Genomic DNA, 26237 nt, shown 5'->3' with positions numbered 1-26237 from the left:
TTTGTTCTCAAATTATAGACTCTGAAGGCTTTTGTGGAAAGTGGATATCCAACAAATATTCCTTCATCAGCTTTTAGATCAAACTTGGATAGCTGTTCAGGATGAGTCTTGAGAACAAAACACTTGCATCCAAATACATGAAAGTACTTCAAAATTGGCTTCTTTTTCTTCACCATCTCATATGGTGTTTTTCCTTGCTTGTTAATGAGTGTTGCATTTTGAGTAAAACAAGCAGTCTGCACAGCTTCAGCCCAGAAATAGGTTGGAAGTTTTGCTTCTTCAAGCATTGTACGTGAAGCTTCAATGAGAGTTCTATTCTTCCTTTCAACAACTCCATTTTGCTGTGGAGTTCCAGGAGCAGAAAATTCCTGCTTAATTCCATGGTTTTTACAGAACTCTTCCATTATCAAATTCTTGAACTCAGTACCATTATCGCTCCTTATTGTTTTCACAAAATCTTTGACCAATTTATCCAGATGTTTGACATGATCAATCAAGATAGATGCAGTTTCACTTTTTGTGTGCAAGAAATACACCCATGTGTATCTAGTGAACTCATCCACTATGACAAATGCATATTTCTTCTTTGCAATAGACATGACATTTACTGGACCAAATAGATCAGCATGTAATAGATGATAAGGCTCAAGAATTGATGATTCAGTTTTGCTCTTGAATGAAGATTTTCTTTGTTTGGCCTTCTGACAAGAATCACAAAGGCCATCAGGAGAAAATACTGACTTTGGCAGTCCTCTCACAAGATCTTTCTTGACCAGTTCATTTATATTATTGAAATTTAAATGAGAGAGTTTCTTGTGCCAATTCCAGCTTTCTTCAATTGATGCTCTACTCATCAGACAGATTGCAGAACCATCAGTACTTGTTAAAAGCTTAGCTTCATAAATGTTACCACACCTGTATCCTTTCAGAACAACTTTGCCTTTAGTTTTACTCACAACTTCACAGTGTTCTTCAAAGAAATCAACATGATAACCTCTGTCACAGATTTGACTTATACTCAGCAGATTGTGTTAAAGTCCTGAAACCAGAGCTACTTCTTTAATGATGACATTCCCAAGATTGATATTTCCATATCCCAATGTTTTTCCAATGTTGCCATCTCCATAAGAAACACTTGGGCCAGCTTTCTCCACAAAGTCTGATAGTATGGCTTTATTTCCAGTCATATGTCCTGAACATCCACTGTCCAGAACTAGGATATTTTTCCTGTTGCCCTGCAATCACAAAGACCATTAATTATTAGTTTTAAGGACCCAGACTTGCTTGGATCCTTTGGCCTTATCAAGTTTGTTAACATTTGCAGCGGATTTAGCATCAGAGTTTATGTTAACATTTTTCTTATCAGAACTTACACTATCAGACTTTGAATCAGAATTTACACTAGAAGGAACAATGGAAACTTTCTTCAAAGAAGGTTTTAATTGGTAATAATCATAGTACAAACTATGATATTCCTTACAAGTATAAATGGAATGCCATAAACTACTACAATGAAAACAAGGATTTTGTGGTTTATATCTAATAGACTGACTCTTAACTCCTAATTTTGAAGGTAAGGAGTTAATGTTCTTATTCTTCCTGCAAAAAGAAGCCAGATAGTTAGAACTTCCACAGTTATGACATGTTTTCCTAGGAGCATCAGGAACAGGTTTATAATCATTGCTTTTATTTACACCTTCCTTTCCATTCCTATTTTTCATAGGTGATTTTACCTTGTTTACATTCTTAACATCTTTCACCTTATGCTTAAGCTGCTTCTTAGTCATTAAGCCTATGTTTACTTCAGCTGTCTTTTCCTGTTTTAGTTTGTCAGAAGTTAATCCCTCTCTAACTTCTGATTTATCATTATCAGACTTTACAGTTACAAAGTTAACAGGTTTTAACTTTGGCTTTTGCTTAACAATAGGCTTAATTTCTACAGTTCCTTTATCATTCTTATCCTCTCCATAACCTAAGCCCTCTTTCCAATTTTCACTACTTAGCAAATTTTGAGTTGTTCTTCCAGAGTTAGTACAAGTCCTGATTATCTCTCTTTCCTTTTCTAACTCAGTTTTTAGAGATTCATTTATTTTTAGCACTTCATCCCTAACATAAAGAGCATCATCTCTATTCTTCTGAGTTTGATGGAACATAATTAACTCTTTTTCTAAAAACTCATTTCTTTTCTTAAAAGCCAGATTTTCAGAAGTTAATCTTTCACATGTTAAAGTTTGATCTCTATAACTAACAAACATGGTTTTAAGATATCTTCTCAACTCATTAATATCATCAGTATGAAAAAGCATAAGTAGTCTGAGGTACCTTTGTTTCAACAGCTTCAGAACTGCTCTCAGCACTTTCTTTATCAGCATTTGCCATCAATGCATAGTTCTCCTCACTTTCAGAGTCTAAGGTGTCTGTCCAGCTTTTCTGCTTCGTGACAAGAGCCTTGCCTTTGTCACCCTTTACCTTCTTGCAATCAGGATATATGTGGCCTTTCTCACCACAGTTATAGCATTTGACATTGGTTAATCTCTTCTATCAGACTTTCCTCCTCTGCCTTCAGATCTTCTGAAATTCTTCTTATCAGAACTTATGCCTTTCCTGGAAAACTTCTTTCCCTTCCTGAACTTCCTGTATGCAATCTTTGTGATCCCTTTCACCATAAGAGCACACAGCTTCATCATCTCCTCATCAGCATCAGTCTCAGGCAAGCTTTCAGAATCTGAGTCATCATCACTTTCAGAACTTGATGACTCAGTATCAGACTTTGTGAAAAGAGCTTTACCCTTGTCTTTCCTTGAGTTAGCTGCCTTGGGGGATTCTTCTTCAGCCTTAAGAGCAACTGTCCTTGACTTTCCTCCTTTCCTCTTGCTTCTTTGTTCCATCTCAAGTTCATGAGTCTTGAGCATTCCATAAATTTCATCAAGAGTTGTTTCATCAAGATTATAGTTGTCTCTTATTGTTGTTGCCTTCAAATCCCAGCATTCAGGAAGAGCTAACAGGAATTTAAGGTTTGAATCTTCAAGATCATACTCTTTATCAACCAATGACAAATCATTCAAAAGTTTGACAAATCTATCATATAAATCAGTCAATGACTCATTAGCCTTTGAGTCAAAGTGTTCATACTCTTGAGTGAGTATTGTCTTCCTGTTCTTCTTAATTGTGTCGGTTCCCTGACACCTTGTTTCCAGAGCATCCCATATCTCCTTAGCAGTCTTGTAGTTGATTAACCTGTTTGACATTACATTATCAATGGCACTATGCAGTAAGTGTCGTACCTTAGCATCCTTAGGAATTGATGCTATATCTTCAGCAGTATAATCACTCTTCTCCTTTGGTACGGTCTTTGCTGCTTCACCTGCAACTGCAACAGCGAGCTTGGTTGGTTTGTGAGGCCCTTCCTTGATTCTATCAAGATATTCTGGATCTGTTGCTTCCAGGAACATGGTCATCCTCACCTTCCATATGGGATATTCAGATGGTCTTAGTATGGGAACTCTGATGGTCTCATACCGACTCTGAATTTGTGTCTTTGGTGGTTCTTCAGTTTTGGTAGGCTTAGTTGGAGTTTATGTGTCAGACATGATTATGTTTGGATCTTTAACTGTATGTGTGTTAACAGATAGGCTCTGATACCACTTGTTAGGTCACACACACTGTAGAGGGGGTGATTACAGTGTAAAATACAATCAAATCGAACTTTTAATATTTCAAGTAACAGAAAACAAACTTTATTGAAACAATAAACTCTGTTACAGTATGGAACTGTTACCTCTCAGTGATGAACAAATATCACGAGAGCTGCTAGGATTACAATAAATAATCTTCTCGAATATGATAACACTTATAGTGTAAACCCTATATCTGTGTTTATATACTACACAGTTACAAGATAATCGCTAATTGATATGGAATATAATTCTGCTTCCTAAAATATATCAATCAGATATCTTTTCTTCCAAGTATTTCATTCTTCATGGAACTCCTTCTTCATGCATATCTCTTCTTATGTTTATCTCAATCTTCTTTCCTTTAATCAGCTACTGTCCTTATTTGAACGTCCTTCAGCACTTAAGTTCTGATATCCATCTTCTGATGATTATCTCCTGATAATATAAGTACTGATATCCTTAAGTCCTGACTTCCAGTATAAGTACTGATTCCCAGTTAAGTACTGATTTGTCCTGTTAAGTAAGATCTGAAAACTAAACATAAATCATATCAGCCATGACATTATCAAATATATCTAACAGAAACCTTAACAGGCTTAGCTTTCACTTTGACTGGCTTCTTCTCAGTGTTAGTCTCAACAGAGTTTTCACACTTAGAAATAGGAGTAACAGTCTTGTCCTGTGTGTGCTTATTACTCATGCTTGTCTTAGTGTTGATGCAAGTGCTAGCAGTTGCATGAAAGGCTTTGAAATATTCATACATGGTAACAAATGCACATGGCATACATCCAACTACACCACAAGGTTCATGAAAACTAGGCATGTTAGGCATGGCAGGCATACTGGAAGTTGCAATAGATTCTACTTTATCTTTAGTGCATGCATGTGTAAGGTGTGTAGCAGAATTGCAATTATTACAAAGCTTCCTAGATGCAGATGAGGAAGATGCAAAATCAGATTTCTTATTAACACTTACCTTGCCATTCCTGTTCTTCTTAGTCTTAACCTTAGCACTCTCACCAGTCTTAGGGTTGACTATAGGTTCTGGTTTCTTAAATGTATCATGTTCCTTTCTATCCACCTTATTACCTAGGTCAGCTATGGATTTGGCTTTACTAGATGGAGCCTTAGGAGTCTTAGGGGATTCCTCTTTCTTCTCTCTATCTTCAGCAATCAATTCCTCATTGATTAGCAAACTTACTTCATCCAAAGGTTCTGAAACAGACTCAGTGAATAACGGAGATATAACATCCTTAAAACATATGGAACCTTTTCTGAGACAAACATGTTTATCTCAGATGTACCACTATGTTTCTTACTGTTCAGCTTAGAATAGTCAAGTCCTATTGAAGTCTTAGATTTAAATCTTTGACTATCTATTATCTCCTTCTGAGTCAAAGCGGCTTTCTTAAATGCCTTTAACTTCTTTTCTAAGTCAGCAATTTGGGTTCTAAGAATGGCTTCTATATCTGCATTGCACTTAACCTTATTCTCTAGATATTCATTCTTTTTCTCAAGGTCTTCTAATCAAACTACATCAATTATAGTTCTTCATTCCTAGAGATTAAACTCTCAGATTTAAGAACTAGCTTATCATTTTCAAGTTTATATACAAGCATACTTGTATGAACATTATACAATTCTAAAGTAAGTTCATGCACAGTTGATTTGTATTCAAACACAGTCATATCTATAGTGGTAAGTTCAGGAACCTGAGATGATTGTGATGATTCCTCTACAGAGTCTGCCATAAGAGCCAGATTCACGTACTCTTCCTCTTCATCCGAATCAGTATCATCCCAGCTTTTTCCTTCAGCAATGTATATTCTTCCCTTTTCCTTCACCACATAAGCGTTCAGCTTCTGTTTCAGCTTCTCATTCTTCCTTTTCAAATCTTCATAAGTTTCCTTCTTTTCATAAGAGTTATTTGATTTTGCTGCCTTGGGCTTTCTATAGTCAGATGCAAAGTGCCCTAACTCATTGCAGTTGTAGCATCTTGTTTTGCTCCTGTCTATCCAACTTGACTTGTAGCCTCCTCTGGAGCTTGACCCTGATGAGTAGCTTCTTTTCTGAAATCTCTCTGATGAACCCCTTGGTTTATAGTTGGGCTTTCTTCTGAATCTAACATGACTAAATTTTGCAGCCATGTATGCCATAGATTTTTCCTCCAACTGTTCAAGTTCTTCTTGAGTATAAAACTCACTTTCATCCTCTGGCTCACCATGAACAATTTCAGCTACGATAATTTCTTTAATTATTGAGGAGGGTACAACCTTGTTTTCTTGAGTTTTAGGTTCACGAACTACAAGTGTAGTAGTTTTTGCAAGTGACGTACTCTTACTATCAAGAGAACCAGGTCCATAGATAATAGCTCTATGTTCTTGCTCCAGCTCATGTGTTCTTAGCTTTCCATAGATCAAATCCAGGGACATATTAATAAAATCTGCTCTTTCCCTGATTGATGTGTTCTTTTGTTCCAGGTGAACTGGGAGCGTCAACATAAACTTTCTGTTGGACTCTCGTATAGGATAAACTTTTCCTTGCAGCTTTAATTCACTTAACAGTCTTGTATATCTCTCAAAGAGTGAAGACAGTGCTTCTCCAGGTAGAAGTGTGAATGCCTCATACTGAGTCGTCAGAATATCCATCATGTTTTCTTTGACTTCTTCTGTACCTTCCATTAAAAGCTCAATAGTTTTCCACATATCTTTCGCACTATTACTTCCTAGAAGTTGATGACTCATATCTTTATCAGTCGATTCCACAATTATGAGTTGAAGGCTTGTGTCCAGATTTATCAACTCCTTCTCAGTTTCCGTATATTTAGACGGATCCCTGGGAGTGGATGAGGAAGGAATTCTTACACCAGCTGTGGTTGTGGATTCAGCAACTACTTCCATCAGAACATAAGGGCCATTCAGTAATATCCCAATGTAAATTGGATTCGAGGCTTTCATAAATAGCATCATCTTTTTCTTTCATAGGTTGTAATTATCTCTATAGAAAGGGGGAACCTTTATACTTCCAATTCTTTGGTTGTTCATCATCTTGGCGGATTTAAATTATTTAAAGTTCAAAAAATTTCAAGAAATGAGAATTTTTGAAAATTAAAAAATTCAAGAAATTTTTCAAGCACTTGTTTCTTTCTCCAGATCTTAATTTGTATGTCAATCAACAAGCTCTGATACAAATTGTTAGTCCCAAAGTATCGTAGAAGGGGGGTTGAATACGATACCTACAATCTTTCTCGATTCATATACATGTACTTCGTTAATAGTACGGAATCAAAAAAGACACAAAACAATTCGAGGAATATATTGTTTTATTAATATAATCCTTGAGGTTGCAACAATCTGATCAATAAATTGATTAGCTATAATAAATTCAGCAGCATAACAATATATTTACAAGCTTAATAAATGAGGGGCTTTAATGGAGCTCTCGTAAATTAAATTGTGTTGCTGAAGAAGATGACTGATAGTGAATTCAATTCATTCAGTTGCTGTTGTAGACTTTCAAATTCATTAGACAGGTGGCAGTCTTGTGTCCACATAATTCTTTTAATTTGTTGCAAGTATATCAATGAATTTTATAACTCTTCTATGGCGACTTGAGCAACCTTCTATGGCAACCAGTGCCTCTGTAATGCTCTAAGGTGACTGCTGATGTTCTATGGCGACCAAGTAAACTCTATGGCGACCAGGTGAACTCTATGGCGACCAGGTGAACACTATGGCGACCAGGTGAACACTTGAAGTTCTATGGCGACCAGCCAAGGCCCTATGACGACCAGGTAGCCACTGTATCTTCTTCTATGGTGACTAGACTCTATGGCGACCATTGTGGTGCCTTAGAGAAATTCCCTATGGCGACCAGTTCTGTGGCGACCATAGATTGTCCTTGTATATACTTCTATGGCGACCTGTGAGAAGACTGTCATGCCTTAAAATGTTCCTGCTTTTTTTTAACCATTCTTCACTGCATTAACATTTTCTTCTGTAACTGAATCACAATTATTTCTTGAATGCTGATATTTGGTGCACTAGTCTGGTTCACAAAGAACTAGTATTGAGAGAAGCTAATTCAATTTGTCTTGTGTTTCTGAGCTGATACAGATTGGTGCTTATCCATTGCTTCTTCCACTAAACCCTTGATCTGTAACACTTGAAATCAATTCATGTAACTGATGATTAAAGTCCCTTGTTGTCTTATTCTTTATGGCTTCTTGAACATGACAATGAACTTCTTCCCATGATCTGTTAGAGGACTTAAAGAGTCAATTGCATCTTTTGGTTCTTTGTGTTTATCCTATCTTCATCTGTAGGGTTCCTGTGCTTCACAGTTTAATATTGTTTATATGTTTCTGTTTTCATGTTGAATTATAAATCCTCGATTATATGTTACATTACATTATGCTTTACAGCAAGTGTGTGAAATAGTTTACCCATAAATGAAAAGTGAAATTATGGAATGGGATGGACATTCATGAAACTGTTGAAAGTTTCTCGTAGCAACCACTTGTGATTTGTGGACGATGATATCGTAATACTGTTTGGATGAAATATGTGTGAGGGTGTTAAAATTTATATAGTGTAAGTAGTTGGGTGATAATGAAAAGTTAATAAGCCTAACAGTTGTGGATGAGAAAAGTAATGAAGATGTACACATGTGAAATGTAACAAGTCATATAATTTTTTGAAAGCAGTATGAAAATAATTCATAGACCACAAATCACTTATGTCTTCACTCCCGAATTTGGAAAGTAGCTTCACAGTTGTGATAACATATAAAAATAATTTATTCTTTACCAAATCACTTATTAATAGAGATTTACAACCTCATGAAGTCACACTCATCAAAAGTAATTATGTCTTCACTCCCAAATTTGGATAATTGATTTTGTGGAAAATCAGCTGTTGTAGTGGATTACTCACTACTAGAAATATGGGATCAGACATCGGTTCAGAACCGATGTTAAAAAAAATCTGAACTGATGTCTTCGCGTGTGATGTTAAATGTCATTGGTCTTTGACATCGGTTAACAACCGATGTCTATTACAGTGCTATATATCGGTTAGATTAGTTGACCGATGTGAAATGTTTGATCTGACATCGGTTAGATTAGTTGACCGATGTGAAATGTTTAATCAGACATCGGTTAAATTAGCCCCTCGATGTGAAATGATGGATAAGACATGGGTGTTCTTCACGGAACCGATGTTAAATCTTTTTGTTTAACATCGGCTAATTTCTCAGAACCGATGTCAAATGATTATTTCACATCGGTTTTTTTAGTTCTTTTTTGTTTAATATTATTTTACATGATGTCTTTTGTACATTTTTTACATCAGTTTACATTTACCATTGTGATGTTAATGTGGTATAAATTACATGCCATCCTGGTCCTGTTTTACAGCCACATGAACCAATTGCATTTACACAACCAAAAAAATACCAAACATTGAAACATCCAACCAAAAACATCCAACAGAAACATAAAGCTACATTGATACCAAATATCTTAACATACAATATTCCAACAATCAATTCGGACATACATTCCAAGTCTAAAATAAACATCCCAACCAATAACAAAAAAATAACTTAGTTATCCAGACTCTTTTAACTAAGGACTTGTCAACAGTTTATACATTGGTGGTCATCGTCAAATCCTTTCCACGCATCACAAAAAGCATTTCATCAACTGGATCACCTTCACACATAGCATTCAATAATTGTTCATCCATGCTTGCACACATTGGCGCCTACAAGCCAAGATTGAGGGTCAGGGGAGCCAAAATACAAGCACTGTAAAATATTTGGCAACTTCATATAATTTCATTATCTAGTTCAGATCTATATTTTTTTTATATTTCAACATTATGTAATCCAATTATGCAGCGTAGTATAGTATTCACATAAAATGCAGTTATCTAAAAATCAGGCCACGCGGTAAGTACTGAATAGCACCGCCTTTGTCTAGGCTAGAAAATGTTTTGCATCCAAAGAGACCGTGCCAACAGAAACGTAAATATAGTACTAGCAGGAGACATAAGATATGCAACACAAATGTATCAAATGAAAACATAAATGAGACCTTCTCAGAGACCTCGTCAATGCTACCATGTAGAAGCTCTGGGGCCATCCAAGGAAGTGTTCCCCGCATCCGACCTGAGACCAGTGTCTGCCTTTTAAACTTGGAGAGCCCTAAATCACCAACCTGATGAAAACTAAAATGAGGAATAACGAACTATTTACATTGAAGAATTATGCATGTTAAAGTCATTATTCTAACCAACACAGTATCTCCCAAAATAACACAAGGACTGGTCTAATAATACCAATATTTCATGACATTAATGTCCACTGGCGTATACCAGTTCATAAGATCACCAACAATGCTCGTTACAAGGAGAAGCTAGCTTTTAGGTTCCTTCTGAAATACTCTCAGTAAACTAACCTACCATTGAAGTACTTGAATTGAACAAGCAACACACAGACAAAAAGAGAGAGTTCCATTTGACGTTATTAAAGATGTAAATTTTAAGGTCAAGAAAAATTTGATGCAGAAATATCATAACTTAAAGGTGTATCTTTTCTAAAAGACTAACCTGCATAATCTAGTACATCTATGATCTATCTAGACCATATCAGACAATAACTAGGGAAACTGTCCTCTATATATGTATTAACTAAAAGGTACATGTCAATACAAACATGTCTATAATGAATTAATATGATTCAGTAAATTAAATTTATATCACAATTCTGTTCAATGAACCTAAGAATCAGTTTTCGATACCTAAAATGCTCTACGACTGATCATTGATAAAAGGCCCATGGCCCCTAATTGTCAATTCTTTTTGATAAAATTCTTACATGCTCCCATGCAAGTCAGTATATAAGCGACAATACAAGAAATAATCACTATGCACTAGTGTGTCATCTTCGAAAGAAGCCGTGGTAAACAAAAGTGAGAGAACTAGGACTGAAGCACATATTTTTTATGAAAATTTATAAAATTAAACTTAACTCGAAGATAAATCAAGTCACGTAAAGTAGCACTTCCTAATACTGTGTAAAGATGTTTTCCAAATGACAAATGCATTTAATTAATGAACAATGCACAAAATTGATTGTGGAAGTTTCATGTAAGTAACCTTGCATACAGGCCGCTGTGGATTAAGAAGATTGACAAGCAAGTTGTCCCTTTTCAAGTCGAAATGTACAATATTCTTTCCATGCAAGTACTCCATTCCATATGCAATATCCTTAGCAATCAAGAGACGCTTTCCCATATCAAGGTTCCTGAAATAGAGGTTCAGATGTTAAGTTTAGCATGTCTATCTTGCAAAAAGTGAAGTAACTGAAAGGGCTTAGAATACTAGCTGGACACGTTACTTGTACTCTTTCTGAAGCACAGTTTTTAAAGAACCATTAACCATGAATTCTGTCACAGTTGCCCAAGAACCGCTGGTATCATCACGTGCTACCCCATAAAGCGCCACTACATTTGGATGATGCAGGTCTGCAAGCTTAATTACCTCATTCCATAAGTCAGATATGTTACCAACAGTTGGAGGGAACTTCAGAAAAAAAATATCTAAATCTTATCAAATACAAAGGAAGAAATCAGACCATCCTTTCTTGCTCTGAAGGTTTTCCAGCAAAGCACCTATCATTAATCCGTTTGATGGCAACATCAGAACCTCTCCATTTACCATAGTAGACAGTGCCAACAGTACCGGAATCTAGTTCTTGAAGCTCTTCGAGATCACTGTGTTCTATTTTCTGACACATGGACACATAAAAAAGATAATTGTTAGCTTGCTAGATGAAAAGTGATGTGAACACCGGAAACAAGAGAACCAGCAAGAACACCAGAAAGGGTCTCCACTCCAAATAGGATTCCAACAATGAGGGGTGTAAGCATCACAAGGGCACCAGGAGAAATCATTTCCTTGAGAGACGCATCAGTTGAAATAGAAAATAGAAAACTAGATCAATGCATGGGTAAAAAGAGATTGTAGTGCTCTCACATAGAAATAGAAAATTTAATAATCTAACGATTACAGCATGCATTGTAATAAAAATATGGAAGAAATTACAACACTCTGTCTAATTGCATATGTCTAGAGATAAGAAGTAAAGTCACTATGTAGGAAGAGAGGATCATTGTACCTTTCCAATGGAAGCAGTTGTGTTCCCAGCAGCATCAAGGGCATCAGTTCTTTCAGGAATCCTGTGACTCATGCATGCCATCTCAGTTATGCCTCCAGCATTATCACTGATAGGACCATATGCATCAATAGCCAGTCCAGTGGCAATTTTACTCAGCATACCAAGTGAAGCCACGATAATACCATACATGGCAGCAAAGCTAAAACTAACAAAAATACTGACTGCAATGGCAAAAATGGGAATAATGACAGATTTGTATCCTAGTGCAAGGCCAAAAATAACATTTGTTGCAGCTCCAGTCTTGCAGGAATCAGCTACATCTTGCACAGGGCTGCCATGAGAAGAAAAAATCAATTCAGATATACAAGGAAATGATAGCAAATTTGACATATAAATTTGCATAACATTATTTTATCAACAATTGGACAATTACCTGTAAGCATTGCTCGTGTAGTACTCAGTAACAAAACCAATAATAAGCCCTGCCCAGAGACCAACGCACACACACAAAAACAACTGCCTGAAAACACAAGTTAAAAAAATTATCAAGTTTTAGCTAGTATCGATTGTATATGAGAAACTTTAACGACAAGATTTATAATGATATCACAATCTCGATAACGGAGGATAAAAGCAAATCTCGATATCATACACATGATGAACAACACATGTAAAAAACTATTAACCTATGATCATCCTCGCAGCAATAACCAAACAACATGACCAGATTAGGATGCCTTAGCTCACCTAGAAAATTCGCAGTATATAAAACAAACCAAAAGTCAATTACATCACAATACATAATAATTAGACTAACAACAAGTAATATGAATTTGAAGACTCGCAAGCCACTCACAATGACCCTAGAGCGCTTCCTTATAAGAATCTTAAACGCAACTGGAAGATATTTCAAACCAACTCTAAGATTCTCATCAATATATCCCTTGTAAATAGTACCAAAATCGTCTTGTCCAAGTATATAATCTGATCGAAAACTCCCAAAAACCACCCAAAAAAACCGAACATAAAACCCAAAAAAAACGTTTCTTATATACATGCACAAAAGAGGGAGATAGAAGAATATACCTCAAAGTTCCAAACCTCCAAACTGTGAACCTCCAGATGCTCCAAAACCTGAAAGTTCCAAAGCATCAAATATGTGAACCTCTGGATGCTCCAAAGCTTCTACTAGTTTATAATCTTATTAGTTTGAAGCTCAATTTGAAACTCCAAAGATTAAATTTGAATTGGGGCTGAAATTAGGGTTTCTCCAAAAAGAGAAAAAGAGATGATAGATGAGCGGGAGTTTCAAGGTAAGAGAAAAAGAGGAGAGAGATGAGAGAGAGATGAGAGGTGAGAGAGACAAGAAAGAGACGGTGAGAGAGATTAGGGTCTCGGGAGAGACGAGGGAAGCCGGTGAGGTATATTTTGGAAAAGGCGGAATAAGAATAAAGTGAATATTTGTCAAAATTAAAGGGGGGAAGTACTGAAACCGGGGGAAAAAGATAAGTGAAATTTTAATTTTTTTTAACATGGTCATAGACAACGGTTAACAAAATCAGCTGATGTCAAAATTAAAAATTTGTATTTGGCCTTTTTAATTTTTGAATATAGACAACGGCTACTATGTGAAACCGATGTCAGCATTTATAATCAACATCGCTTATTTTTAAACCGATGTTAAACAGACTTTTAACATCGGGTGCATTACATGCCGATGTCTAAACACCGATGTTGTATCTACTATTTCTAGTAGTGACTGGAAAGGTATTGACGCAGGCAGGCATTTTATCAAATGCCCCGACGGTGTTTGTATTTATGAACGTTGGATCGAAGAGCCGCTTGAACCCCGTGCAGCAGTTCTCATTGAATTTTTAGGAAGAAATTACCATAGAGAATGTAGCCCACTATGCATAAATTCGTAAGTTGCAGCGTGAAAATGAGGAGGCAACAAGGGAATTGCAGAGAATGAAGGCGTTCATCGAGTCCCATAGTTGGAACATCAATGAAGATGATGATGACTCTGATGATACAGATGAATGATCCAGTTTATATATTGTTGCATCGTACTCATTTCTATTTATATATCGTGTTGTCGTAGGCTATGGAAAATGTAACGTGTTCTATTTAACTGTTATTATTGTGTATCGAAGTAGGCACAGTTTTTCAACTGTGTGTTATTATGTAACTGATGTTATGTGATGGAAGTTGTGTTTCAAGTTAAGTATCCATTATCAGCAAATGAGTTAGGTATCCCGTGAGTACACAATAGAAACCACATGCTTAAATTCATGATTATGAGGCCTCGTTAAGAAAAAATATATTCCCCCATGATACCTTTTTCCAAGGAACTCAAACCATACAAAAAAAAAATTAAAATTAAAATAAAAAATATATACTACAAATAGGTTTATATCATTAGTCAACAAAAAAGGAATTAAACCAAAATAATATTTTGGGAATTAAATATGAGCGTTCCAAAACATGCCCTCGCGTAACAAATGCACACTCGACTCGCATGTCACCTTTTTTGAAGCTACAAAAGTCATATATTTACAAATTTTTGATTAAAATACAAAATATACACTAAAAATAGGTTTACATCACTAACAAACAAAAAAAAATTAACCAAAATAATTTTTTTTAAATTTAATATTAGAGCTCAAAACATGACCTCTAGAGGATTTTTTTTACTTGCAAACCAATATACACAAGTCACAAACTGGGAGGAAAAGAAAAAAACAAAAAATATCTATATACCCCAGAACGCCACTACTTCTGGGTCTCTTTGACCGAATCCCAAAGGTAGAGGCGTTTTGTGCCATTTTTGGAAGATTTTGAACAGGTATGTCATAAAAATGAACTATTCATTCAACTGTGCCAAAAATATCACGGAGCCTTGAATCCAATCTGACAGAAAAAAACCCGAAGACTCTGTTTTCTAAATTAACTTCTTCTTTTTTTTTTTAATTTTATTTGATAAATATTAACATTATTATTTTTATTTATGTACCATATTAAAAAATTAAAATATAGATTGAAAAAGCTCGTGCAGGGTTGTAAGTATTAAATAGGAGTAGTTTTTTTTTGTGTTTGTATTAGATAGCTGTGATAGTACCATTTAACCGTTGTATAATAAAATATGTTTTTCTATCATAATGAAACATTTTCATTAATAAAATTTTGACTTACAACAAGGGTATTTTTTTCGATTCACAAATTTCATCATCTAACCGAAAGGTACGTAAGTCATTTCTGAATATTTAAACATTTATATTTTAATATCTAAAATAAATAACCCAAAAAAAGGTCTCGTTAAAATCTCGCAAGAATAAAATCTTATGCTAAAAAACTCCCGAACAAAAAAAAAATATTCTTTATAAAGTACATTTCATACAAATTACTAAGAATTAGTAATTTTTTTGTCGTAGATAACCCGTAGCCGCTACTCTTCGGGTGCGCACTTGGTAAACCCTACGGGCTCACGCAATAGGCTGCAAATCACGTGAACCATGATAAACCGCATTTAAGCGGCATACTCTGACTCAGGAGTCATAATCATAAATTCTCCTGCCGCGGGATTCGAACATGTGACCAAGAGGATAGTTATCCCCTCTTTAACCAACTGAGACAACCCTTGCGGGTCTAAGAATTAGTATTTTCAGATAATTTTTAAGAAATCGCTCATATATAATAAAATATATTTGTTATTAGTTCTTAGTTTTCTTCTGGATAACAAACCTACAAATATTATTTTTAGGGAAAATATTAGTTTCAAAATTGTTTTAATAAAAAAATTCAAACAATGAAGCCATTATATTTACATATCTTGTATAATTCATGAACAATTTTCAAAACTAATTCGCCGCAAAATATAAGTGAAATTTACATCAAAAAATATTTACTTGTATCAAAAGTGCCCTTTAGGGGGGCGTTTGGTTAGGTGTAATTAACAAATGTAAAGGAAATCAATTAAATTCACTCTCTTTGTTGATATTTGTTTAGTAAAAATCGTCATTCTCTTTCCCTCTTTTAATTTTAGGTTTACCTCAAATTACTCGATACCCATTCCCCCCCTCCTCCGGTATTTACTTTCCCTTTTCAACTTTTTTTTTCATTTTAATTATATTTCAAATCTGGCAATCCAAAAAATAGATTTATATGTAAATTATTTTTCAGAAATAAAAAATAATTTTTTATTTAGTTTTTATAAATTTAAAACAATTTTAATATTTAATTTATTTGTTAATTTTTTTAAAAAAATTAAAGATGTTATAATTTAATTATATTAATTTATTTTAATGTAGATAAATTATATTGTTATAAATACAAAATACATTGATTCTTTTTACATTACATGATATTAGAAAAATCAAATAGTAATATAAATAAATAATTTTTTATTCTATTTCCGAATCTGAACCAAATAAGTAAAGTAATTCAATATCATTTTTTTTGCCTCCTCTACCTTTCTATATTTCATTCTGTTTTCCTAACACGAACCACACCCCATTTTGATAGTTCAAATGCAAACAACTTCTTATATGCCCCGCAATAGTTTTATATCATTATTCATTAACATGATATCTTGACTTTTTTTTTCTTTTTAAAAAATAAAGGATTTATGGGACGACGAAAACGGACGAGGAAAACGGAATGAAGCCTCAAAAAAGTAAAGGAATGATACTTGAACTTAGAAGATACCCAATTCAAGTGCTTTGTTACAATAGAACAAATATATCCAACAAAGAGAAAGAAGCTAGCAATCTTTTATTTTTGCGGAACAAAATTTGTACAACATATTTAGATAGTGGTTCAAAAAGCCTGTGTTATCGCAACAAGTGGGTCATTAACTTGAAAAAAATAGAAATATCTGGGAAAGGTAGGAAACGAAGAAAGAATATTACACCCTCTGTTTTTTATTTATTTTATGATTTTTGATTTTTTGACACATATGTTTAGGAGGTTTGACTATATAGTTAAAATAATTTTTTTCGAAAAATTCTTTTTGTGAATAAAAGTTTTGATCTCATATTTTTATTCAAAAAAAGAATTTCTTAAAAATAGTAATCCAAGATATGTGGTCAACCCTCTTAAATATGTGTGCCAAAAAATCAAACGTCATATATTAAAAAACAGAAGGAGTATCAGGTAAATTCAAAAATAAATAAGATAAAGGGAATCTACATTTTCCCAAAACAAACGTGAACAAACGTAATATTCCATTTTTTTCTTTTTCATTTCTTTATTACCCTAAAACAAAGGCGCGTTTTTGTGCTTCTACGTCATCGTAACATTGTGTAAATCATTTCGTTTCAAGTGGTTTTGATAGGTATATCCAGCGAGGGCAGCTAGGATTGTCAATGGACTGAATTTGAATCGAATCGACCAAATCATATTCTGATTTGTTTAATTTTATCGGATTTTGATTCTGATCAAATTTCATTCAAATTTTTTATAATCCGATTCATATCCAGATTCGTAAAGATTTTAGATTTTCGGATAGGAGCTCTAATCCGTTTAAACATTTTTTAAAAAAATCTTGAATTCTAAAAAAACTAAAACTACTTAATATAGTGGTAGCCTATAATTATTTTTTCTTGGTCTCGAAGACAATGATAGCCAATGTTATAATATTAAAGTAACAATCAACTAAATATCTTTACCAAATCGATCTGCCTAGTACCTTGTTTATGTATGAAACAAAATAAGGCAACAAGCACTTGTATGCTTTTTCAATTAAATATATTGAAATGCCTCCAAATCCAATATTAGGTTGATTTTTTATAAAATACTAGCCTAAAACCCGTATGATGCACGAATTATTTTTAATGTTATATAATTTTTGAATTTAATTTAAAGTGAAAATTTTAAACTCTGACATTTATTTATTAGAAATTTTTGATACCATGATTTGAATTAGTTTAAATATGCATATGTGTAATTTAGTAAAATTTTGGTTTTAAAGAAAATCAGTGATTGAAAGTTTTAGTTTTGTTGAAATTGATAGATGTGTTTACAAAAGATAATTATGTTTTAATTAAAAGATAAATTTTAGCTCACATCAATTGTAAACAAATTATCTTTACATTGGTATACCAAATAAATCTAACTAATTATATTCAAATTTATTTTGGTTTAATTTGTTTAAACTGGAATCAATGATAAAAAGTTTATGTTGTTAACATATATAATGATATTATATTATTGGATAGTTTCATTATTATAATAGTTTCCTTATTAGAATATTTTTCTTTACTATGTATTGGTTGTTGGCTATATAAGCGCCTCTTCTATTGTAATTAAGAACAAGTTATATTATAATAAAATCTTACTTTTCTCTTTTTTCTATATACTTTATCATGGTATCAAGAGCTATGGTTCGATCCGGGATAGGTTGATGATGAGTTATATCGGGTTGGGTTCCACATGTTGGGTTTAAAACATGTGTTCTAATTATTGTTTCTTCTCGTTTTCTTCTTATTCAAAACGATTATTTTTTTCTTAGATGATTTTGAGTTTTAATCATGATCATCGTTTTTTTTTCGATTTGGTTGGATTTCTCATGGGTAAACAAAATTGATTTTGGTTGAATTTTTTTTGTTGGTTTTGGTTGGGACTCTCATACAACTTTTTTATTGATTTTGGTTGGAACTCTCATAAAACTTTTCTGCCGATTTTGGTTGGGACTCTAATACACACACTCGGTCTCGCTTTGATGATATTGGATCCTTGATAATATTACTTTTTCCTTCTTTCGCTCTCATCTTCCTTTCTTTTTCTCGCGTTGATGATGGAGGTAGCCCTAAGCACATCTGTATACTTCTCCGCTTTTTATTTTATTTTATCTGGTGTTCTAGGCATATTGGCCCTTCGCGGGATTGGTGTAGTATATTTGGTGCTCTAGGTACATTGGTTTAGTATATTTGGTGCTCTAGGCACATTGGCCCTGCGAGGGATTGTTTAGTTTATTTGGTGCTATAGACACATTGGCCCTTTGAGGGGTTGCTTTAGTTTATTTGGTGGTTTGGGCACATTAGTTTAGTTTATAAGGCCCGAACATGATCTTATACTCTTTAACACTCCACCTCAATCGTACGATACTTTTTCGCTACGATTGACAACAACAAATACAACCAATTCCAATACCCATACCAATAACAAATACTTAAAATAAATAAATGGGGGTGGGAGGACTCGAACCCGAGTCCCTCCCTAAACCGAGCTCTGATACCATGATAAAGTATAGAGAGGAGAGAGAAGTGAGAAAAGTATGGTTTTATAATAATATGACTTGTTCTTGATTATAATAGAAGAGGCGCTTATATAACCAACAACCAATACATAATAAAGGAAAATATTCTAATAAGGAAATTATTATAATAATGAAACTATCCAATAATATAATATCATTATATATGTTAACATATGTATCAATAAAAAAATTTATGTTAACCCGAATAAAAGTACATATTATTTTATTTTAGCTAGAATAGTTATTTTATTGTTTTAATTTTGATTTATCATGAATTAATTGTGTTACATATTGAATTCTCAATGATCAGAAGCTCATGATCTGGCTGTTCGGATGTCATCAGGATCAGATGTACCCTCAGGATTTGGTATGTCATCAGGATTTGTATGACATCAGTATTTGAAGACAGTCAACATTAGAGGATTTGTCATGTTCCTTATAATGTGGAGCAGATATCTATTACGTCTCAGAGATAGGACTTTATCTGTATAATTTAAGATATGTATCAGTTTCAGTTAGTTTTTGATAATGCATATCTTAGATTAATCTGTTGTAGTTGTGTAGTATATAAACACAGTTTAGGTCATCACTTAGTGAACAACACTCGGGGATCATTCGACTTAGCAGCTCTCAAGAACATCAATATTTCTTGAGAGGATTTTGTAACAGTTTTTATCAGATATATAAAAAGTTGATATATTTTATTACTTGTTCGAAATATTTATACAATTGTATCCAACCCCCTTAAACAATTGTATCTTTACTGGGCAACAATTGGTATTAGAGCACAATGATAAATTTACAATCAGAAACGATCTAAACATGTCTCTGAACAAGTATGAAAGCATTAAAATTACCATTCTGAAAAAGACTGAATATCCAACATGGAAGGTGAAGATGCTCATGTACCTGGAAGCTACAGATCCTGATTATCTAGACGTAATCAATGATGGACCCTTCATGCCAATAAAACTGGTGCCTGCAACTCCTACTGTTGCTGAACACTATCAACTGAAGGAGAAGACAGAATGGACACCAGAAGAGAAAGTAGTTGTGCTGAAAGATGCAAAGGTAAGAAACATTTTGCATAACAGTCTTGATTCCGTGATGTCAAACAGGGTCATAGCCTAAAAGACTTCCAAAGAAATCTGGGATGCTCTTGAAACTCAATGTCAAGGAACCATGGCCATAAAGAAGAACAGAAGGGCTGTTCTGATTCAAGAATATGAACACTTTGAGGCCAAGCCTGATGAAAGTCTCACTGACATCTATGACAGATTTCTGACTCTGCTAAAGAATCTCTTTTTGGTGGGAAAGGTGTATGATCGAGAGGATTCAAACACCAAGTTTTTGAGAGCTTTGAGTGAAGAATGGGAGACTCAGACTTCAATCATACGACATCAGTATGATCTGGACGTAATTACTCTGGATGAAGTCTATGGCATGCTGAGAACTCATGATTTGGAGGTTCAGCAAAGGAGAGAGAGGAAAAGCAACAAAGGGAAATCTATTGCTTTGAAAGTTAATGATAAAGCTTCAAAAGAAAAGTCTGTTGGAGCTGTACGAAAGAAGAATAATTTGCCAGAATCAGATACTGATGATTCATCATCAAATCCTGATGATGATACTGATTCTTAAACTGATGAGAACATGACAGATTCTGATGTCATGCAAATGGCCACATTGTTGGTTAAGGGCTTCAGGAGAATGCAATTCAGGAAGTCTAGGAACAACAGAAGCTTCAGGAAGAAGTTTACTGGAGGTGAAAAGAAGTCAACTGGGAGAAAAGATGGAAAGGACTCTAAAGCTGGGAAGCTAGACAGGACAAAGATCAAGTGCTACAACTGTGATGAACCTGATCACTTTGCCTCAGAGTACAAGATAACAAAGCATGATAAAGGGAAGAGCAAAACCCTGATCACTTTAAGCAAGAATTGGATGGACTCCTCAGACTCTGAAGATGAAAATACATGTTATGCACTAATGGCCAGTCTTGATGATCCTGCTGCTTCTGAGCCTAAGGGTAACAAGAAAATACACGTCTTGGATAGTGGATGTTCAGGACACATGACTGGAAATAAATCCCTGCTGTCAGAATTTGAGAAGAAGGTTGGCCCAGATGTATCTTATGGAGATAGAAATGTAGGACATACTCTGGGATATGGCAACTTGATAATTGGAAAGGTAACAATAGAGAATGTAGCTCTGGTGGATGGACTGAAGCATAATCTTCTGAGCATCAGTCAAATCACTGACAGAGGTTATCATGTTGTATTCTATGACTCACACTGCGAAGTTGTTCATAACAAGTCAAAGAAAATTGTCTTGATAGGATACAGACATGGTAACATTTATGAAGCAAGGCTACATGAAAATATTGAAAAGGAAGCTACTTGCCTTGTCTCTAAGGCATCAGTAGATGAGAGTTGGAACAGGCATAAGAAGCTCTCACATCTCAATTTCAACTCAATCAGTGAACTTTTCAGGTGGGAGCATGTAAGAGGATTGCCAAACATGCTATACTCAAGTGATGGTCTTTGTCATGCTTGCCAAAAGTATAAACAAAGAAGAGTATCTTTAAAAAGCAAAAGAGAATTCTATATCTCTGAGCCATATCACATGCTGCACGTGGACCTTTTTGGACCAGTGAACATAACGTCCATCAACAAGAAAAGGTACACACTTGTAATTGTTGATGATTTCACTAGATATACATGGGTCTATTTTCTACACAGGAAAGATGAAGCTCCAGAAATTCTTCTGGACCACATAAGGTAAATTGAATTCTACCTATAGAAGTGATAATGACATTGAATTCAAGAACTCAAAGATGGAGGAATTATGCAAGCACAAAGGCATAGAGCAACAATTCTCAGCTCCTGGTACATCTCAGCAAAATGGTGTTGTTGAGAGGAAAAACAGAACCTTAATTGAAGCTGGCAGAACTCTGCTAGAAGAAGCAAAACTACCCACTTACTTCTGGGTTGAAGCATTAAACAAAATATGTTATACTCAGAATGTCACTCTGATAAATAGACATGGTGTTACTCCTTATCAAATGCTAAAAGAAAAGAAGCCCAGTCTCAAACATCTTCATGTATTTGGATGTAAGTGCTTTGTCTTGAGAACTCATACTGATCAGCTTGGAAAGTTTGAATCAAAGGCTGATGAAGGAATCTTTGTTGGATACTCACCATCAAAAGCTTACAGAGTGTTCAATCTAAGAACACACACTATAGTAGTCTCCATCAATGTATCTTTTGATGATAAGAAGATTCCTGGTTTTGAAGAAGACACCCATGAAATTTTAATCTTTGCAAATAAAAAAGCATTGTTGGAATCTGGATCAAACTCTAATGAACTGTCAAATCCTGATGATCCAAATCCTGACACTCCTTCAGATTCTGAAGATAATCATTGTGCTAATGAGCCTGCACAAGTTGAGGGGGAACAACAACAAAGGTCAGCTAATGATACTAACACTGAAGAATCATCTCAAAGTTCTTCTCAATCCAATGCTGATTCAACATCAGAAGAAAATGAGTCAAGTCCCATTAAATCATCAGGAAATAACCCAACAGATTCAGGGGAGCCTCAAATGGATTTGATGAGGCATACAATTCAGGGGGAGCATCTAGTTCCAGAAGGATACTTCCCAGTGCCAGAAAATGGACTAAGGATCATACTCCTGATCTGATCATTGGAAATCCTGATGATGGTGTAAAGACAAGAAGTGCAACTTAGAATGAATATTTATATCATAATCTACTTTCAAAAGAAGAGCCAAAGAAAGTAGAAGATGCACTCAAGGATGCAGATTGGGTCATGGATATGCAAGAAGAATTGAATGAGTTCGAAAGAAATGAAGTGTGGAAGCTGGTGCCTAGATCTAAGAACAGGTCAATTATGAGCACAAAGTGGGTCTTTAGAAATAAGACTGATTCTGATGGAACAATCATCAGAAACAAGGAAAGATTGGTGGCAAATGGATATTCTCAAAAGGAAGGTATTGACTATGATGAGACATTTGCTCCTATTGCTAGGTTGGAAGCAATCAGAATCTTCTTGGCATATGCTGCTCACAAGTAGTTCAAAGTCTTCTAGATGGATGTCAAGAGTGCATTTCTCAATGGAGAACTTGAAGAAGAAGTCTATGTTGAACAACCACCAGGATTTGTGGATCCTAAACATCCTGAATATGCTTACAGACTTGATAAAACACTTTATGGACTGAAGCAAGCACCTAGAGCATGGTATGAAACCCTTGCTCAGTTTCTACTTGAAAGTGGATTCAAAAGAGGTACAATAGATAAAACCCTATTTTATCTGAATAAAGGTAAAGATTTGCTTTTAGTTCAAATTTATGTTGATGATATCATTTTTGGATCAACTAATCAAACACTGTGTAATAAGTTTTCAAGTTGATGCAATCAAGATATCAAATGAGTATGATGGGAGAGATGAGTTACTTCCTAGGCTTGCAGATTAAACAGACCGATAATGGCATCTATATCAATCAGTCCAAGTACACAAGAAATCTACTGAAGAGGTTTAATATGCAAGAAAGTGCAACTGCAAGTACTCCTATGGCAAATGCTACAAAACTTGATCCAAATGAAGGTACAACAGTTGATGTGATAACCTATAGAGGTATGATTGGATCTCTGTTATATCTAACTGCTAGCAGGCCAGACATTATGTTTGCCACTTGTTTGTGTGCAAGATTTCAGGAAAATCCAAGGGAGCTACATCTTATTACAGTAAAGAGAATTTTCAGATACCTCAAGGGTATTATTTCTCTTGGACTTTGGTATGCAAGAAAAGCTGATTTTGCATTATGTGGGTTATTCAGATGGTGATTTTGCTGGATGCAAAATAGACAGGAAAAGTACATCAGGAAGCTGTCAGTTCTTGGGAGGCAGATTAGTCTCATGGTTTAGCAAGAAGCAGAAATCTATTTCTACTTCAACAGCTGAGGCTGAATATATTGCAGCTGGGAGTTGTTGTGCTTAGTTGTTATGGATGAAAAATCAGCTCATGGACTATGGATTATCATTCTCAAAAATTCCTATTTATTGTGATAATCAAAGTGCTATTGCTATGATAGAAAATGCGGTGCAACACTCTCTTACAAAGCACATCAGTATCAGATATCACTTCATAAGAGAGAATGTCATGGAAGGAACCATAGAGCTTTATTTTGTTCCTACTGAACAACAGCTGGCTGATATCTTCACAAAGCCATTACCTGAAGCAACATTTACAAAGCTTGTGAATGAACTTGGTATGGTCAATTGGGATAAGTAATTTTTTATTTTATCTATTTGATCAAATCTTGATGTATATTGATCAAATCCTGATATGTCCTAAGTGCTGTGATTTTTAGATATTACGACAAAAATATTTGATGTATTCTATTTTATATGCATGATAAATTAAGTGAATTTATTTGCTAATTGTGCATATCCGAATGAATATATCACTGTCATCATTACACATTGTCTAGGGAGACGCGCCTTAAATAGAAATCTTTTAGTTAATTCATTAAGTTAACTCTTCAGTCTCTTAGTCTCTTTATATTCTCTTGGTTATTTAAATGACTACTCATCCTTCAGTAAAAACACATCCTTTCATTTCTCTCAATCAATGGCAAACCCCAGCTGGTTTTACTGCTATGGCACAATTAATGTGACCATTTTTCAAAATGGAATCTAGACTTCATATCCCATCAACAACATTCCATACGACATCTGGATTCAACTTCCAAACAACATCAAAAATGATCTTTTGTTTTTCCAAAGAGAATTTCATCTCTACAATCTTAAACAGCAGGAGAAAATAATTCGTCTTGCTGTTCTCTTTGTTGAAAGTAGGAAGAAGAAGTAAACATCATTTATCCGTATCTCATTATCATCAGCTTTGTCAGGCTTCTTAGACCAAGGTTGTGTAGGATTTTAAACATCACGGAAGCATGGAAAAACAATTTTTACTATATAAAATCCATATAATACGCATACAGATCATGAATTAAATCGAGGGATCGTTTCTAACCTTTAAAAGCGATCCAAGAACCACGAGTGGAGGTCCCTAGAAGCTGCTCCTCAAGTGTGAAGCACTTCATCGGTATCCACCAAGAAAACGATGTAATGGAGGAGGAGGAGGTTGAGAGAATTAGGGTTTTGTAAAATTTTTAGGTTCAGGCAAAAATAGGGTTTATAATAGTATATTTATAGGCAAAATTTTGAGCTAAAATTTTTTCCATAAAATATTATTATTAACCCTTTATTATTCTCACTAATAATTAAAACACCTTTTAATTATTAAACCTTTTTCTAAACACTTTAGAAATAATTCTCTCACTTGATTTAATTTCCAAAAATTAAATTCTTAATTAATAATATTCAGAACTTTTTCTTAATTAAATTATAATCAATTAAATCTCATTTAATCAATTATTAAATTTGCCAATTAATTATTTATTTCATTCACTATCTTATTAATTAATAGGCATGGAACTTGTGTCAAGCCTATCTTATTTAATCACTTGCTTTCCCATTCACTATGCTTAGTTCTATTTAATGTAAATTAGAAACTCCTTTCTAATTTCATTCACTCTGGCCAGAGATTCCTGAACTAGCATAAGTGGATCAGCATTGAACATTCTCTTCCTTCGCTAAAAGGGGTAGATCCTTTATTGATCATACACTATCTTCGTGTATAAATTCCTATACCCAGTAGAGCCCTTATAATTGTCCCTGGAGACTAAGAACTAAACCCAAGCATAGTTCAGTGTACACAAGATGACTGTGATGACCTCAAGTCTAAGGATACTTGTACAACTATCACTATGTGAACAACTGCTGACACGTGAGTGAACTCTATCAGTTGTTCAGCTGTGTGAGTCATGTTCAGTGAACTTATTCTATAATAAGAACCTACATACTAGCTATAGTGTCACCACATAAATGTCTATGAGAACAGACATCCTTCATAATGAAGCATGCATAGTATGTACCGATCTTTGCGGATTATTAATTACCAGTTAGTAATCCTAAGATCAGGAACTATTTAAGTTTAGAGTTATCATCTTTTAGGTCTCATTATTATGATCTCATCATAATCCA

The 26237-nt window shown here is 34.5% G+C and overlaps 2 protein-coding genes across 2 annotated transcripts; both read right to left on the bottom strand.

Moving 5' to 3' along the window:
• Positions 1 to 9322: 9322 nt before the first annotated feature.
• Positions 9323 to 11477, bottom strand: LOC141719156 (RAF-like serine/threonine-protein kinase 20). The gene is made up of 5 exons (XM_074521536.1): positions 11316 to 11477; positions 11079 to 11263; positions 10838 to 10985; positions 9718 to 9897; positions 9323 to 9442 (listed from the first exon to the last, which is right to left on the bottom strand). Exons 1-5 carry the CDS (start codon positions 11475 to 11477, stop codon positions 9323 to 9325), a joined length of 795 nt encoding a protein of 264 aa, XP_074377637.1.
• A 22-nt stretch (positions 11478 to 11499) lies between these two features.
• Positions 11500 to 12915, bottom strand: LOC141719154 (pyrophosphate-energized vacuolar membrane proton pump 1-like). The gene is made up of 4 exons (XM_074521535.1): positions 12635 to 12915; positions 12292 to 12378; positions 11859 to 12189; positions 11500 to 11637 (listed from the first exon to the last, which is right to left on the bottom strand). The coding sequence occupies exons 1-4, from the start codon at positions 12913 to 12915 to the stop codon at positions 11500 to 11502; spliced, it is 837 nt and encodes a 278-aa protein (XP_074377636.1).
• Between the last annotated feature and the right edge of the window lie 13322 nt (positions 12916 to 26237).

The sequence above is a fragment of the Apium graveolens genome, chromosome 4 (assembly GCF_009905375.1).
Source record: "Apium graveolens cultivar Ventura chromosome 4, ASM990537v1, whole genome shotgun sequence".
NCBI classification, from domain to species: Eukaryota; Viridiplantae; Streptophyta; class Magnoliopsida; order Apiales; family Apiaceae; genus Apium; species Apium graveolens.
Note: the sequence above shows the minus strand (reverse complement) of the source record. Positions and strands in the feature narration are given on the sequence as shown.